This window comes from Oreochromis aureus, linkage group 7 (assembly GCF_013358895.1).
Source record: "Oreochromis aureus strain Israel breed Guangdong linkage group 7, ZZ_aureus, whole genome shotgun sequence".
In the NCBI taxonomy this organism is placed as follows: domain Eukaryota; kingdom Metazoa; phylum Chordata; class Actinopteri; order Cichliformes; family Cichlidae; genus Oreochromis; species Oreochromis aureus.
Genome location: NC_052948.1, coordinates 35,656,320 through 35,671,185, shown reverse-complemented (window position 1 = coordinate 35,671,185; position 14,866 = coordinate 35,656,320). Strand labels below are relative to the sequence as shown.

General features: G+C 40.0%; 1 protein-coding gene across 1 annotated transcript in view; it reads right to left on the bottom strand.

Annotated features, from left to right (window-relative positions):
- Window positions 1–271: 271 nt before the first annotated feature.
- dpysl2b (dihydropyrimidinase like 2b) overlaps window positions 272–14,866 on the bottom strand; it is a 29,714-nt gene continuing 15,119 nt past the window's right edge. The window contains exons 7-14 of the mRNA XM_031739027.2: window positions 14,639–14,707; window positions 13,582–13,702; window positions 13,161–13,317; window positions 12,905–13,046; window positions 11,116–11,286; window positions 8,056–8,235; window positions 7,624–7,789; window positions 272–5,782 (exon numbers count right to left, since the gene is read on the bottom strand). Of these exons, the coding sequence (XP_031594887.1) occupies window positions 5,691–5,782; window positions 7,624–7,789; window positions 8,056–8,235; window positions 11,116–11,286; window positions 12,905–13,046; window positions 13,161–13,317; window positions 13,582–13,702; window positions 14,639–14,707 (1,098 nt within the window). The 3' untranslated portion in view covers window positions 272–5,690. The remainder of the gene's footprint in view (window positions 5,783–7,623; window positions 7,790–8,055; window positions 8,236–11,115; window positions 11,287–12,904; window positions 13,047–13,160; window positions 13,318–13,581; window positions 13,703–14,638; window positions 14,708–14,866) is intronic.

The following is a 14,866-nucleotide window of genomic DNA, read 5'->3' as shown; positions in this document are numbered from 1 at the left end:
AAAAGCCTGTAATACACAAATGTGCAAAACGTGTAATTTTTTATTTTTATTTTATTTTTTATTTTTTATTTTTTTGGCTTCTTTTGCTTTTTAAATGTGCTGTATTGTCTACTTAGTATTGCCTTTTCCTTGGCCGTGTCTGTCTTGTGCAAAACATTTTAAACACTACCCGATCACACCGTACTTAATGCCAACAGAGGGCGCTCAAATCATGTATACTAAAACATCTGCTGTGATTAAGGACATGTTACAGATCAAGCCAGAGGTGCAATGAGAGGTAACTATCTTTATTGATCTGATTGGGCTAAATAAAACACAGTTTCCTTAAACAGTTATTCATAAATACAGTAATATAAAAAACAAAGTACAGCTTCTTTCAAGTCTAAGGTTTCATATATAAGGGGGGGGAATCATCCTTCCCTCATCAAGTTCTAAAATTATTTAAATATAACTTCAGACGAACAACAAAAGGGCATATTACACATATTAGACTGTGTTTTTATTTTTTCTACAAAAATTAAGCCAGACTGCAGAGGCAGTGTGTGAAACACTAAACAGCAGCCCAGTACTCTTTCATTTGTCATCAGCAACTGTGAGCACCTCTATAAATGCAGAAGTTTGGGCATTTTGCTGGTCTGGAGCATTCAAGTGCGTGTGTGTGTGTGTGTGCGTGTATGTGTGTGTGTGTGTTAACAACTGTTAGCAACTGTTACTGCCCATCAATCTGGGAAAGGTTATAAAGTCATTTCCAAACAATCTGAAGTTCATCATTCTGTAGTGAGAAAGATAATTCACATGTGGAAAACATTCAAAACAGTTGCCAGTCTTCCCAGGAGTGGATTTCCCAGCAAATTCACGTCACGGTCAGACCGTGCAATGCTCAGAGAAACTGCACAAAGCAGTTTCTACTGAACAAACATGGCTTGTCTGGAAGGGTTACCAGGAGAAAGCCTCTTTTCCTAGATGACAGCTAAAACTTAGCTGAAATGCAGCAGGACAGTGATATCAAGCAAAACAGCAAATCTGTGCCAGAATGGCTAAAAAACAAAAAAAATGCAGGCGCTGCAGTGGTCCAGTCATAGCAACAGACTTCAGCCCGATTAAGATGCTGTGGTGGGAAAACTTAGAGCCGTGCATAAACGAATGCCCTTAATGAACTGAGGCAATGTTGTGAAGAAGAGTGGGCCAAAATTCTTCCATAATGATGTGAGAGACTGATAAAATCATACAAAAAACGATTACTTCACATTATTGCTGTTAAAGCTGGTTCTACAATATAACAGGAAGGATACTGCTACATAAATAATGACTTGGTGAAATATATCATGTTTATTGATGACTGTGTTTATTTTACTTACGGACCAAATGACTTTTTATTTTGTGATGAATTGTAAAGCCTTACCGCCTTTAATTCACCTGTCTAATAGTTATCCCTTCCTTTACTACATCAAAGTCAGTGTGGTGCACTGTGTGGAAAACATGTTGCTTAACACAACCCATAATAGGTAATGAAAAACACACAGATTTAATTCATTTTTTCTAATGTTTTTTAATCCATTGAAGTCCTCATTGTTACTTTCTTTTCTTTTTCTTTCTTTTTTCTTTTTTTTTTTTTTTTACATCACCATCCGTGGGATTTGACATAGTGAGCAAGCATCCCAGAAACCCCACAGCCACCAAGACAAATACCATCACACAGTTTCACTTTCACAAAGGTTAAAGGCTTACAGAGGGCGACGGAGGGGCTGCAGGTGGCAAAGGAGATGTTTGACAGCATCAACAACCTCAGAATGGAAAGAAGCTCCTCTCAATCTGCAGCATGTTGCTTACATACATATCACTCGTATATCATTAGCAATAATATGGCATAGAAAAAGCATCCAAGCTGACAGAGCATTAAAGGAGTATAAGTGTGTGTATGCGTGTAAACTGAGGAGGCATGGGACACGAAGAGGATGCCAATAACGACAGCTAGTATTTAATATCCGAGTGATTTTTTCAGGCACAGGCGCTGCAACGCAGCAAAGGCTCCTTGCTGTTTAGTGTGCTAAGAGTCTATGCATGTGTGTGTGTGTGTGTGTGTTTCCTCAATAGTCTGCAGTGCACTGTGAACTATGGTAGCATTCTGAATTCCACACAACCCAGCACAGGATTATGTAGTAATGTTTCAGCACTCTAAGTGAATAATGAAAAAAATGTGTGTGTGTGTGTGTGTGTGTGTGTGTCCGCAAAAACCCATACTAATAGCTCCAGGTCAAGACGGGTTGCTGATGGCAACCTCAAATTTGACAAAACGTTGCCATGACAAACAAAAAAAGCAAGAACCCCATGAGAGTGGAGGGGTCTGTCTCTACGGCAACAGCCAGAAACAACCAAAGAGCCAAGGAGGGAGGAAGAGAAAGAAGGAAAAGGGAGAGCGAAAGGAGCAGATGCAGCCAGACTGTGCTGGTGTTGTGGGCCTCACCCTCACCTACACTTTTAACCAACGTTAAAAGAGCGGTAACTTACTACAAGCCGCAGCAGAATGCTAACATGGTTGAAGAAGTTTTTTTAAAAGTATAAAAGAATTAAGAAACTGTGAAACAGTAAAATTCTCCACTTCTGACTTGCAGAGGTTTAAGTTGCCTTGAAGACATTCCTATCTCGTCACATATTTGAATGCTTCAGAGACGTGCATTTATTACATTCCCGTCTGCCTTGGATTCTTTAAATACATAAAGCATTTGTAATGCTGAAAGAGTCTGCCTTCTACAGACTTCCTGTTTTGTCAGAGGGGAGAAAACCTGGAACACTGAGGCTGAAAGTGTAACTTTTAATATCTACATTATGCACAAAACCACTCAGAAATTTGGGGTTACTTGGAAATATCCTTTTTGCACATTTGTTTTAATGAGAAGCCATTAATCGATGATTTTTCATGTAGCATCCATCTAGGCATACATTCAGCAGACTGTGCTTGAGTGACACAGTGCTACCTCCTGCAATGTGATGAGTAAAGAAGCCATAAATTTGGCTAGACAAGCAGGTAGGGCAGTTGTGTTAGATTACACTCTCAAAATGCCCCACAAAGAGTTTTCGTGCAACAGTGTGTACTACTCTTTTCAAAAACCAGCACAATGAGGCTCTTAGGGCTACTATTTAATAAAGCTGCCATATGTAGTTCTATTAGATGCCTATTTCTCAAACAAGAGACTATGTCCTCTCGCTCAATCGAGCATCCAGGTCCTCCACTTTCCAGAGTCAGTTTTGCACTAGTGTGTGAAGGGAGTAGTACACACCGTTACATGAAAACATCTTTTTTTTTAAACAATGTGCCCGCTGACCACGGGAGACATGGTTGCTGAAAATAAGTTTCTCCATGCTGTCTTAGGATATCTCATTTCAATAGCAGGGATCACACCTCAAATATGATTAGGTTTACTGAAAGAAGTGCGGTTGGAGAGAGCAAGGATCTGGACCTGTGACTGCGGTTTAGGAAAGGCCACAGTGTGGATCGGTAACGGCTCCCCGGCATGGTAGAGGAGGCACAGCTCTCAGAAATATAGAACCAGAAGGGTGGTGTGTTTGAGGTGTAGTCCTATCCCTGAAATTCAAATAAATTATCTCCACTAAAAAAAAAAATATCAGTGGTTTATAATGAAAGACATGGTTATTTGACCCAATTTTCCATCAGTATAATATTACATTGATGACTATTTTGTACTGTATTTCAAAGTGATCCCTAACCCTTTTAATGGTAGGGAATATGTATGTGTTTCACCTTTGGTTTCCCCTAAGTTGCTGTCACTATGTTAACTAGACAGGCGCATTTAAAGAATCTAAGCCCAGTTTATATAAGTGCCCCTGGTTATGTTCATGTCAAGTTTATTCAGCGTTTAGTCACAGGCAGAAATATGGTTACTGGTGAAAATCAGTTACTTGGCTTAATAAAACCAGACTGTGCTGTTAAAAAAAAAAAAAAAAAAGAAAAAGGAGAAGAACAAGAACATACAGCTGCAGTACAGCCTGGAGCAATGTTAACTCCACAGCCATACTGAGAGCTGTACAGGAGCCTGCTGTGCGTGTCCCATTCCTCACACATCAACACTGCACACTAGTCAGAAGTACATTAGCTCATGTCTACTTTCAAGCATAAATCAATAGTGCTCAGCCCTTAGGCACCTAGTTACAGAATGACACTAAAAAGCAGTTTGACAACAAGTTCAAAACTATAAAACAACAGAACATTTCAACATATCAAGCACTGTTCATCTTTACAGGGGCTCTATCTTCAGAATAGGCCCAATGAAAGCGCAAAATCTGGCACCTTTGAATCGGTTAATCCTGGCTATTTTACATCTTTTTATCTTACATCCTTCACTTACCTCAAAAACAATAACAAAACAAGAAGCTAAAATCTGACTATCAATACAACTTCTGTGGGTTCAGGCACATAAAGAGTAGAAAGAAAATGAGGTGTGTGTGGGGGGGGAGGGGGGAGTATAAAACAGTCACATTTGGAAGGAGAGACATCCTGTATGTAAATGCACTGCTTGGTGACGGACGGTTGTCAGATGTTTCTACTGCTGTCAATGAAGAATTTGGACCTTTGTGATTCCTGGGAATGTAAACAAATGGGAAAACATGTAGCTGCGTAGTGAACGGCACCTTCCCCACACTCCTAAAAGTTCTCTAAAAGGACGGCGCTAAAGAGAAAGTAAGGCAAGGAAAGGCCAAGTCGGAAGTAACATTAAGCACAACTTTCTCTTTCCCCCTGTAAATCAATCCCACTTAACAATGACCTTGCACACAGAGATGAAGAATAAAGCTCTATTTACTACGTGCCAAAAGCACCTTCTGCTCCACAGGACTCTCCAGCTGACTCCCAACAGACTGTACCCATAGTACAGCATTACCATGTTCAATTTTTCAAATGTTAAGGCCGTCTTCGTGGCGAATAGTCAATTAAATATCGATTGTAGCACTGTATGAGAGACAGCAATGGACTGGAAAATGAAGGGACTGAAATGTGATATAATACAAATCACAGACTTCTAACAGCTGGAAGGAAGTATTAGATTCTTTTTGGCTGAATGAAATGCAAAATTGGTCAATTTCAAGCAACTTACTGTTTGGCCTATTCGAGAAAAGAAAGGATAAAAGGAAATGAGTGTGTTTTTATATCCATGCTTCACTCTAACGCCTCACAAAATGCAAAAAAAAAAAAAAAAAAAAAATGGAAAAAGAACAGACATCCTGCTCGAACTTTATCGTCTGCATAACATCACTTTAGTCTCACTTAACCCCTCAATGAAAACAACAGCAAAGCAAATATCACAGGGATACATGGGAGGGAGAAATTACAGTATAAAAACTAAATAATGCAGTCAAAAGTGCTCAAATAAAGAGTGTTATCAATTTTTTTGTCAATTTTTTCATCATATGAGGCAGACCTTTTTTGTTTGTGTGTTTTTTCCTAACTCTGTCCTCTAGGAACAGGTTTTGGGGGAGAAGTGGAAAAATTAAAAAAAAAAAAAAAAGCAGCAAAGGAGGACATGAAGGCTGGAGGCTAACAGGTGGCCTGATGAGGTGTTGTGAAGAGTTTGAATCTTGGTGTAATGCTGTAGCTTCTTCACCCCCCACCACTTCAGCTCCTGCTGGCCATCCATCCACAAATCCTCATTTCCTCCTCAGCGCCTGAGGATGGGGCTCTAACCCAGGCTGGTGATGTTTGCCCTGCCGCCTGGAGGCGCCACGATACGCTGGGTATTCCGGCGAGGAACGTTGTCATCAATCTGAGCTCCTGTGTGATCGAATGGAAAGGATTCGTTTTATGAATTTTGGTCTTTGTAATACTAGAAAGTGGCAGGAAAAATTCCTTTGGGAAGTCAACAAAAGGAGGGGAAAAAAATTCCGTTCACATTGTCCACAGTGATTTTAATTACAAGCCATAACCATCCATAGTAAACCTACTATGAGCTACGACACTGTGAAACAATGCTATGTGCTCCTGTCTGCATGATGTCAACCTTGTTTTAACACTAACACGTTTTATTTGTGACATTGCAGATAAACTACTCTACCCACAATCCAAAACAGCAATGTCTCCAATTGGAGACATTGTTGGAGGTCGCTGCTGGAGGTCGCTGTTACCGTGGAAATGTGAGCACAAAACATCAATTGCAGTCCAGAATGTAGCACCGTATTGTATTGATAACAAGGCCACACTTTTCCACACACATGGAAACGAAAACGATTCAATTTGAGAAGGCTGGAAGTCATTTGTTATGGAAGCTGAAATTTGCAATGCATCGTGGGATGAGTAGTTCCTAAACACTGAAACATAATAAAATATGCAGCTTTACCTTTTCTTTCCCCCATTTTCCTTTATTTTTTTCATCAAAATCAAATCTTATTTTTACAGTTACTATTTACCTCATAGCTGGCTGAAAAACTTCACCCAGCATAATAAAATGTACTTTTTAAATATTTTGTCCTTAAAAAAGTAGGCAATGTTGAGGTCTGAATACACAAAATTAAGATGGAAAATCTTAACAAACTAAAAGACAAACAAAATATAACACAACACACTTCAAGTGGACGTGTTATATACTTGTTATACTATATGGTGGCTGCTCATTTTTAATGCGGCCAAACGTTTGATTAATGAGCTCAGTGACTGCTCAGGTACCAGACCCTTTTTCTACTCTTGGGTATTTATGGTGTCAGTGAAGCCAGATACCACATGTCCCTCAGCCAATAAGAGAAGTTGGTTTTAAAGTGAAATGGCCTTCAAGGGAGAGGAGCTAAAACTGCTCGGCTCAGACAGTGGATAGATTGAGATACTGTAGCAAGTATCTGCTTATTCTGTTGGTTTTTGGTTTTTGCCCTTCTCCCCCGTCCCTCTTCTCAGCTGTTTTTCTTTCCCTCTTTCTTTCCACCAGTCAAGTCTGTCCCGTATTCAGCAAGTGAAAATAAAATAAACAATAAAAGGTGAATCAAATGGACCATTACGGCAAGGCTGGGATGGTCAATTTGGTAAAGTAAATCCGTTGGGCATCTTTCTTCGCCTTTAGACAATAATTCTGATGGCAAAAGAACCAAACGGGACAGGTTAAAAAAAAAAAAAAAGAGATACTGTAGCAAGGTTTTTTAAACTGTCAATCATGCACAGAAAAAAAAATGAAACTATAGCAGTAACAAAATAAATGGATAATGAATATTCAATGAATATTCACACAGATTTACCAATTATTATTATTATTAGCTCTGAAAGACAAATGTAAAGATTTTTATGGTGCATAGTATCCAACTGCCTCTTTTTTTTAATTTTTGATAGGTAGTCACAGTCCAACAGAAGGACCCAATTTCAGTGTAAAGTCTGCCCCTTACACTTGAATGAATGCATGGCTTATTTGAGAGCAATATGTGGATATGCATGCAGTATTTAACTCCGTATGTCATGAAAGAATCCCTTAGTTTAGGCTTTTCATACAGATTAAATTTAGTGCTAAATTTGACTCATCAATGTTGAGTCTCTGATATACAAAAAGAAAGTAAATTATTTTAAACTCCCCCCCAAAATGGATTCAGTGCTTCAACATCCCCAAAAATGACTCCTGAACTGATGGTAAAATGACTGACCGGATAGGCTGAAGCCAGATTGGTGCAGGTTGCGGATGGGTTGGCCGGGCTGTTTGGCAGGTGAAGTCTTGGCAGAGGAGGCTGGAGTCATGGTTTTAGGAGTGACTGACACCTCACAGACTGGACCATCATACAGTCCCCTGGGTACGCCTCTCAGCTCAGCCAGCTGCATTGTTGGAAATGAGACACAAGTCAGTCACAGCACTGGAAACTAGCAAGGAAAGATTCACACCGTGGAGAAGGATGTGTGGACAGTTTGGCCAATTCCTAACAAGATGTAACATCCCTCCAATTTTCCACAAAACAATTACCAATCGTAAAAGAAATTGCTGGGTGTGGGTAGCAACTTTAATGTCAAAATGACTTCCAGTATGTTACCATCTGATTAAACGATTAAACACAGATCCTAGCAGACAAAGAGGAGTGTTGTACCCTGCTGCGAGCTTTTATCCTCTTGTAGACGTAGTCAGGGAAAGGTTTACGGACCACGTAACGTCCTGAGCCCTCTGTGACGTGGAGGTTCCCGTCCTCCAAAACAATCTTGCCCTGGCTGATCACGACCAGAGGCCCGCCGCGCACCTCTGTGCCTTCAAAGATGTTGTACTCCACAGTCTGTGGGGAGAAGGAAAGCAGTAGTGTCAAAAGTAACATACAATATAAAACATCACTCCTTTATTATAGCATATAATGCCAAACATAAGGACTGAAGGATCTGAGTGTATTTACATATGTTGAACATTTTCCCGCATTGTTAACTGTATTGCACTGTACGTACGACATTTTAAAGATAAGCCTTTTTGTTGGTGCTTTTAGATTTGAAACAGGTTTTAAGTTCTTGTCTGACACCCGACAGCTGTGTTCCTGTGATGTTTTATGGCAGCTGCTTGTTCCTCCTAACGCCATGCCGACACTTTAAATCATAACAGAAATACCTTCAAAGCGGAGATGCAGTCATTCAACTTCCCCCCGCTTATTTTCCGCTATCATAAGGCTGACGTAACCTCCTGTTGCACATTCTGCGTGCCATTTTAGTTCACAGACTTATGACGCTCTCACTGAATGTTTATTTGAAAAGCTGCCAGAGTTATATTGAAGGACTCACTGTGTAAAATTTCTGTAATTTCATAGGAGCTTAACTGATTTAACTCACATAAAAGTGTTTCCTCGGGCCTACTAATGCAGAGTACAGAGGCATTAGTCTTCAGGCTGAGAGAAGAAGAAGGTGTTGTTTTAGTGCTTGTGTGTGGACATGGAGGGTGTGGAGGTTACTGTGTGACCAGTTTGAAAGCCTTACGACTCCTCTCCCAAAAAGCTTATTGAGCTAAAGCTGAGGTCATGGCAATCTGACAGAGCCTAAAATGAGATCACTGGTATATTGGGTTATCCTATGACACCCACACACATGCATGCATGCATGCATGCACACACACTCCAAATGAGCAATTTCTCCCCTGAACACTGGTCCGTTATTTTCTGACCAAGCAGAACAAAAAGAAACCGAAGAACATGACGGGATTAAGAAGACAGATTCCATGAGCGTGTACAGCTCTCTCTGTCTTCCATGCATACACACACGGATACAGATGCACAGTGACCGGCCTGCTAACAATCAGAAATGATGTGTTCCAGCTCTCTGGCAGATTTTAATGATGACATCACTCCCTCGACACTGTGTGAGGCCCACACCCTCTCCAGCAGACAGGCTGCCATAAAACAAGAGTCCTTTATCACAACAAAAGAGTTATCAACCACTAACTCTGGATGTCATCAGTTACATGCATAACAATTAGTGTTATTAGCATCACAAGCAACAAGCAGTGTAGAAGAATGAATAATGTGTTTGAGGGCCTCAGTGTGACTGAAAGGTCATTAAACATTGATGGGCAGTGATGGGGCAATACGGATTGATAGCACCCCCTGAGAGATTTCAAAGTTGAATCCCCCACATTAGCTTTCAAATACATATATTAACTTTGGTGCATCATGTCCACAACAAAGCCACACCCCCACATCCCAAAGTCATTCACTGTGGCATTTCTGCACAGCACCAGTAGCTCTTTCACAAACTCCTCCATGATAATTAAGCAGAGCAGTCACATCTAAGGTTCTCTGTGGTGCAGATTCCTAAAAAACATGTTATTGATTATTAATTTAATAGAAGAGACCTGCCAATTAAAGAACACTAAACAGAAATCCACAGAAGAATCCCAAAGACATAAAGACAGTAACTGTTCTGTGCCAGAAAGCCCCCCAAAATAGCGTTGCAACAGTTTCTACTTTGTGGTTGCAGAAAAAAAATCTACTGGTTATCATAGTAAATATGTAAGCAAATGTTATATATGTGTTCCCCAACAGGTAATGCAGGAACTGGATTGGGAGTCAGGAATGGAGAGACACGCCCAGATCTAACTGCCAGACCTCCGGATGTCAGCCCCGCTATCCTCTGCAAGTGCAATTTGTCAGCCACACCCATTAACAGCAGCTCTCCTCTATGATCCATGTGCTTAGTAAAATGCACATGGCCAGGAAAAGAACTGACCCCTGGGATCTGTTCATTTTAAGACTGTGAGCAGTCTGTAAGAACCTCTCCAGTGATGTAATCGTCACACACATTTACCTTTTCAGAAAGAGTTAAAATAGGAAGGTCCACATTTTAGAATGCAGGATATTTTGTTTTAGCAATTTAAAAGCTTAATCAAACAGTAACAATCATTTGATGAAATCACCTGAATTTTATCCTAATCTAAATAATCTACTCTATGCGGATCCTGAACTCTGATACCAGCTTGAGATGAATGAGACAATGAGATTTTAATTTATACATGTAGTTTTGAGGCTCTTGTGGTCATGGAAGTAGTCATTAAAGTTACTGCTCTCTCCTCATTCATAAGGAGTTACCAAAATGGCTAGTTTCAAGGCTAGCCTTTTACAAGTAGGAATATATCTGCATTCAAATACTGAGTCTTTGTCATAGCGCCACCTACAGGAAACCATAAGTTCCGGGGGTTGTATTTTCACGATCTTATCTGCATATTTTGAAGCTTGTGGGTTTTTATTTAACGCCGCTTGTTTTAATATGATAATATGTACTTTTGTTGCTGGACTCCAGTTTTTGTTAAAAAGTTCTGTTCTTAAAATATAAATATCCTCAAACCGATCCACAGTCACAGCACAATACACTTACAGGAAATTCGCTGTCCTATATTTTTATAAACTACTCTTAGCTGATTAACCAGAACCACTCAAAATTTGGACAGCTACATTTTTCAGACCTTCAAGCTTTTTGGTTTTCATCTAACGCTGTTGCTATGACAATGTATTGTTTGAAAGAAACAGGAAACAGTTCCTTAGCAGCTTGGAATGCCCGCAAACTTTTGGCACATGCAGCGTATGTAATTAAAGTCAGTATATGGTAGGCTTTCATTAGTGAAGAAAAGAGACCTCTGTGTCAGTATTAATAGCTAGTTATGTAGAAATAATTGAGGACCATACCGACTGGTGGCTCTTGGCGGAGATGATCTTTGTGACGTCAGGGTCCCACAGCACCAGATCAGCGTCTGAGCCCACAGCAATGCGGCCCTTGCGGGGGTACAGGTTGAAGATCTTGGCAGCGTTTGTGCTGGTCACGGCCACAAACTGGTTTTCATCCATCTTACCCGTTACCTGAAATAAATCAGAGCTGAGAGTGAGAATGCTACCAAAGCTTGTGCCCTCTTTTGTGTTTTGTCTGTTTTACATGTATTCACATATGACCCTTTTTTGAATTAATCAAGATCAACCCTCCTAAATCCTCTTCTTGGACCACGAAATTTAGCTTGTTTTTGTTCTGTTTTTTGTAGATCTGAGAGAGGACAAAGCACTGTTTTTGGCCCTCAAAGTACATAGGAGTGGGTGCAATTTTTGGAGCTACGACCCTTGGAAGTTTATTCAAAATGTACTTTTTAAATATTTTGTCACAAACATTAAACTGGTGTTTTCCTACTAATATTATGATATAGTTTGTGATTTTGGTGCTCAAATTTGGTTTGATAAAGCAGAAACACTGAAGAGAAACAAGGTTTTGGCATTAGATTGTGACATTTTGAGTGAGTGTAAAATCGATTTGTTGTATTTATGTAAACTGAAATGGCTGGGGTGTGACTTATGACCTTGTCACAGCCTAAAATTGGAAAAAATAGCAATAATTAAAAAATTGGAAAATCTTGAGCCATTTATATGTATTTTGAGGACCTGCAACATGGAAAATAATCCTGGGAAAAGTTATTGTACCAAAAAACAAAAAATAAAAAGCTGATTGATTTGACTGATTTTTAACACAGAATGACAGTAAGGGGGGAATTTTTTTTCATTTAGTACTGTTAGTTTTAATCTGATATGATACAAAATCTAGCATTTTTACTTGTAACAGAGTACATTTAAAGGATGGTATCAGACTACTTTTATAAAATCACCTCATTCCCCTTTAATTACATTTTTAGGGTTGGCACAACTCCCACAGCTCTGCGATATATTCCCAATAAAGCCATTCCCTTTCAGCTGGGTGTAAATTGGAGTAAAGCTTTACTTCACTCCATATGTCAGTCTGGTTTTTAAGCAGTTGCATGCATATTGTCAACAGCATGCCTAGAGACGCCTAGAGACCTATAATACACCGGCAGTGAGTTTCTGTTTACAATGCACAGGGTAAACAGACCGCAGTATGGACTTGAAGTGAACTGAACACTTCTCAAATTAGTCCCAGTTCAGTTTGCCTAAAAGAGGTCTGACATCATTTAGAGTGTTAACATAAACGTGAAAAGAGCTGACTAACTGCTCTGAGCTGCTCTGAGGGAAGAATAGAGCCAAGTGTGAAAACGCCTTCAGTGTATTGCGAGACAAAGTCCTGTGAAAGAATAAGTCCACCCTCACTGCTTCCATGGGAATTAAGTGGGTAAGTAGCAGCCAGGTGCTGTTAATCAAATGCGCCTGATTAACTGATCATCAGAAAGTGTGAGCACCTCTATAAAAGCAGAAGTTTTGGCAGTTTGCTGGTCTGGAGCTTTCAGGTGAGTGTTAACACGATGCCACCATCGTCATAAAGAAATGTCTGCAAACCTCAATGAACTGAAGCAAACTTGGCCTAAAGACTTCTATAATGATGTGAGAGGCTGAAGTCATACAGAAAATGATTACCTCAAGTTATTGCTGCTAAAGGTGGTTCTACAAGCTACTGAATCATGGGGAGTTTTCACAGGACTACACAGGGTCTTGTGAACCCCACCCAAAAGCAAAATCTACTCACCACACACTTGTCCCAGATGATAGACATCCTCTCCTCAGTGCCATTCACACCCTCAGGAATCAAGCTGAAGTCATCTTTGCCCACAGCACGCTGGGCAGTGTTGAAGGGACAATGTGCACTTCCTGTCACCTGAAGGTCTCCACTATGTAACAAGTTTAGTACAAAAAAGACAGACAGGACTGTGTCATGCTCAGACAAAAAGCACTGCTGACATTTTCGTTTTAACTTTGCCTCTAATGTGTTTGCATCCAATTACCAGGAAAGCAGGGAGTTGAGATAGTCTGCTGTGGTCGGGTCAGGACTCAGTGGAGGAGAGGTGACGTAAGCAGCCGCTTTGGCCCAGTTCTTGCTCCAATAGTGTGAACCGTCTGTTCCCAGACTTGCAGTGATTGGCTCTCCATAGACAACAGTGCCTATAAAAGACGAGTCCCATCATAGCATGAGATCCTATGTTCCTCACGTGCATGTCATGCAAACTCACACAAAAGCTTTATTGCATCTATTTCTACTTATCTGTGTTTATTTTACTGTTTTCTATGAAGTCTATAATTAATCTTAATCATAACATAAAATTGGGCTTAAATTTAATTTAGTAGTTTCATATTATTGTGAAAATCCACTAATATATTTTCTTTTTCCTCTCTGACAACGGGCAGTATCTTTATTTTAGTTCTCACCCTTCTTCCTGGCCTGAGCGATGACATCAGCAGCGCTCTTGCTCATCACCTTGGTGACATACAGCGGGCAGTTGGTCTGGTTGGCTACAGTCACAGAGCGGTTAACGGCCTCCGCCTCCACCTGGAGTACAGAAGAGTTCATTTGATAGATGGAGGTGATCACCTTTCTTATTATTCTCTTCTTCATTTCACTCTTCGTCATTTTAGTGTGTGCACAACAGTATGGCAAAGCCCAGGTGTTTTAGATATCACATGTATTTATAAAGGTAAATAATTTATATATAGTATATACAATTAATAAGTAAGGTGAATCAATTTAAGCTAAATATTAAGGAAATATCTAAGAATTCAGCAGCGAGCTGTAGCTTCATATTTAACTCATATTCTCATTAACTCTTGGCAAGAACAAACTTCTTTAAAAACTGTTCTCCTTGCATAGCAACGCAGGTACAACAAGGTTAAACACTGAAGGGAGACGTTTTCTGACAGATTAAATGACAGAGAAAATGTTCCGAGGTGAAAAGCAACATGGAATTTAAAATTTGCTAGGTCAATTTATTGCAACATTTCAAGGTATTTTTCATTATTTTTATGTCTCTTTTTCCATGTATGGCCATGGAAAATGGTCAAGATTTGATTAACCTGAGCAGGAGCAGCACTGCCATGGCAATTTAACTTTATTCCCCTAAGGCCCCTAAGAAATCACTGCCTTCATCAGATGATAATTAGAAAAATACAGAAAACCTTAAGAAGAAAAACTAAGGAACTGATTTTAAAATAACATTGATTTATGCAGGGAGGATGTACTCAATTAAAGTGGCTTTAGGGCGTGATTATCCACATTCATCATGGGAAAAGGAGAAAGTTACGAAGATTATAAAGTAGTGAAAAATCCAGAGCCTCAAGGTAAAACTTTCAACGATTCAGACCCAGCAATGCTGAAGCCCGTAAAGGTCACATCCCCTACTGCGAAAAAAACCCCAACAACTTGGAGATGAACCGATATGCTTTCCTCAAAGTCAAAGCAACATTTCACAGAGTTGTAGCTGTGACTCACCTCCTCAGGGCGGCTCAGCACGTGTCCTTCAGGCCCAGTGATCCCCTGCTCCAGCATCCTGCGCTGCTCCTAAACATACGCACACGCACATGAGCACACACAAACCGCATTGGGAAATACGAGATGTTGAGTCATGTGCAGGTGGACGAATGTTTGTCATGACTGGCCTTGGCAGTGAAAACTAAGCAGCTCTGAGAATATTTATCCTCATCTGTTGGATATTAAGAG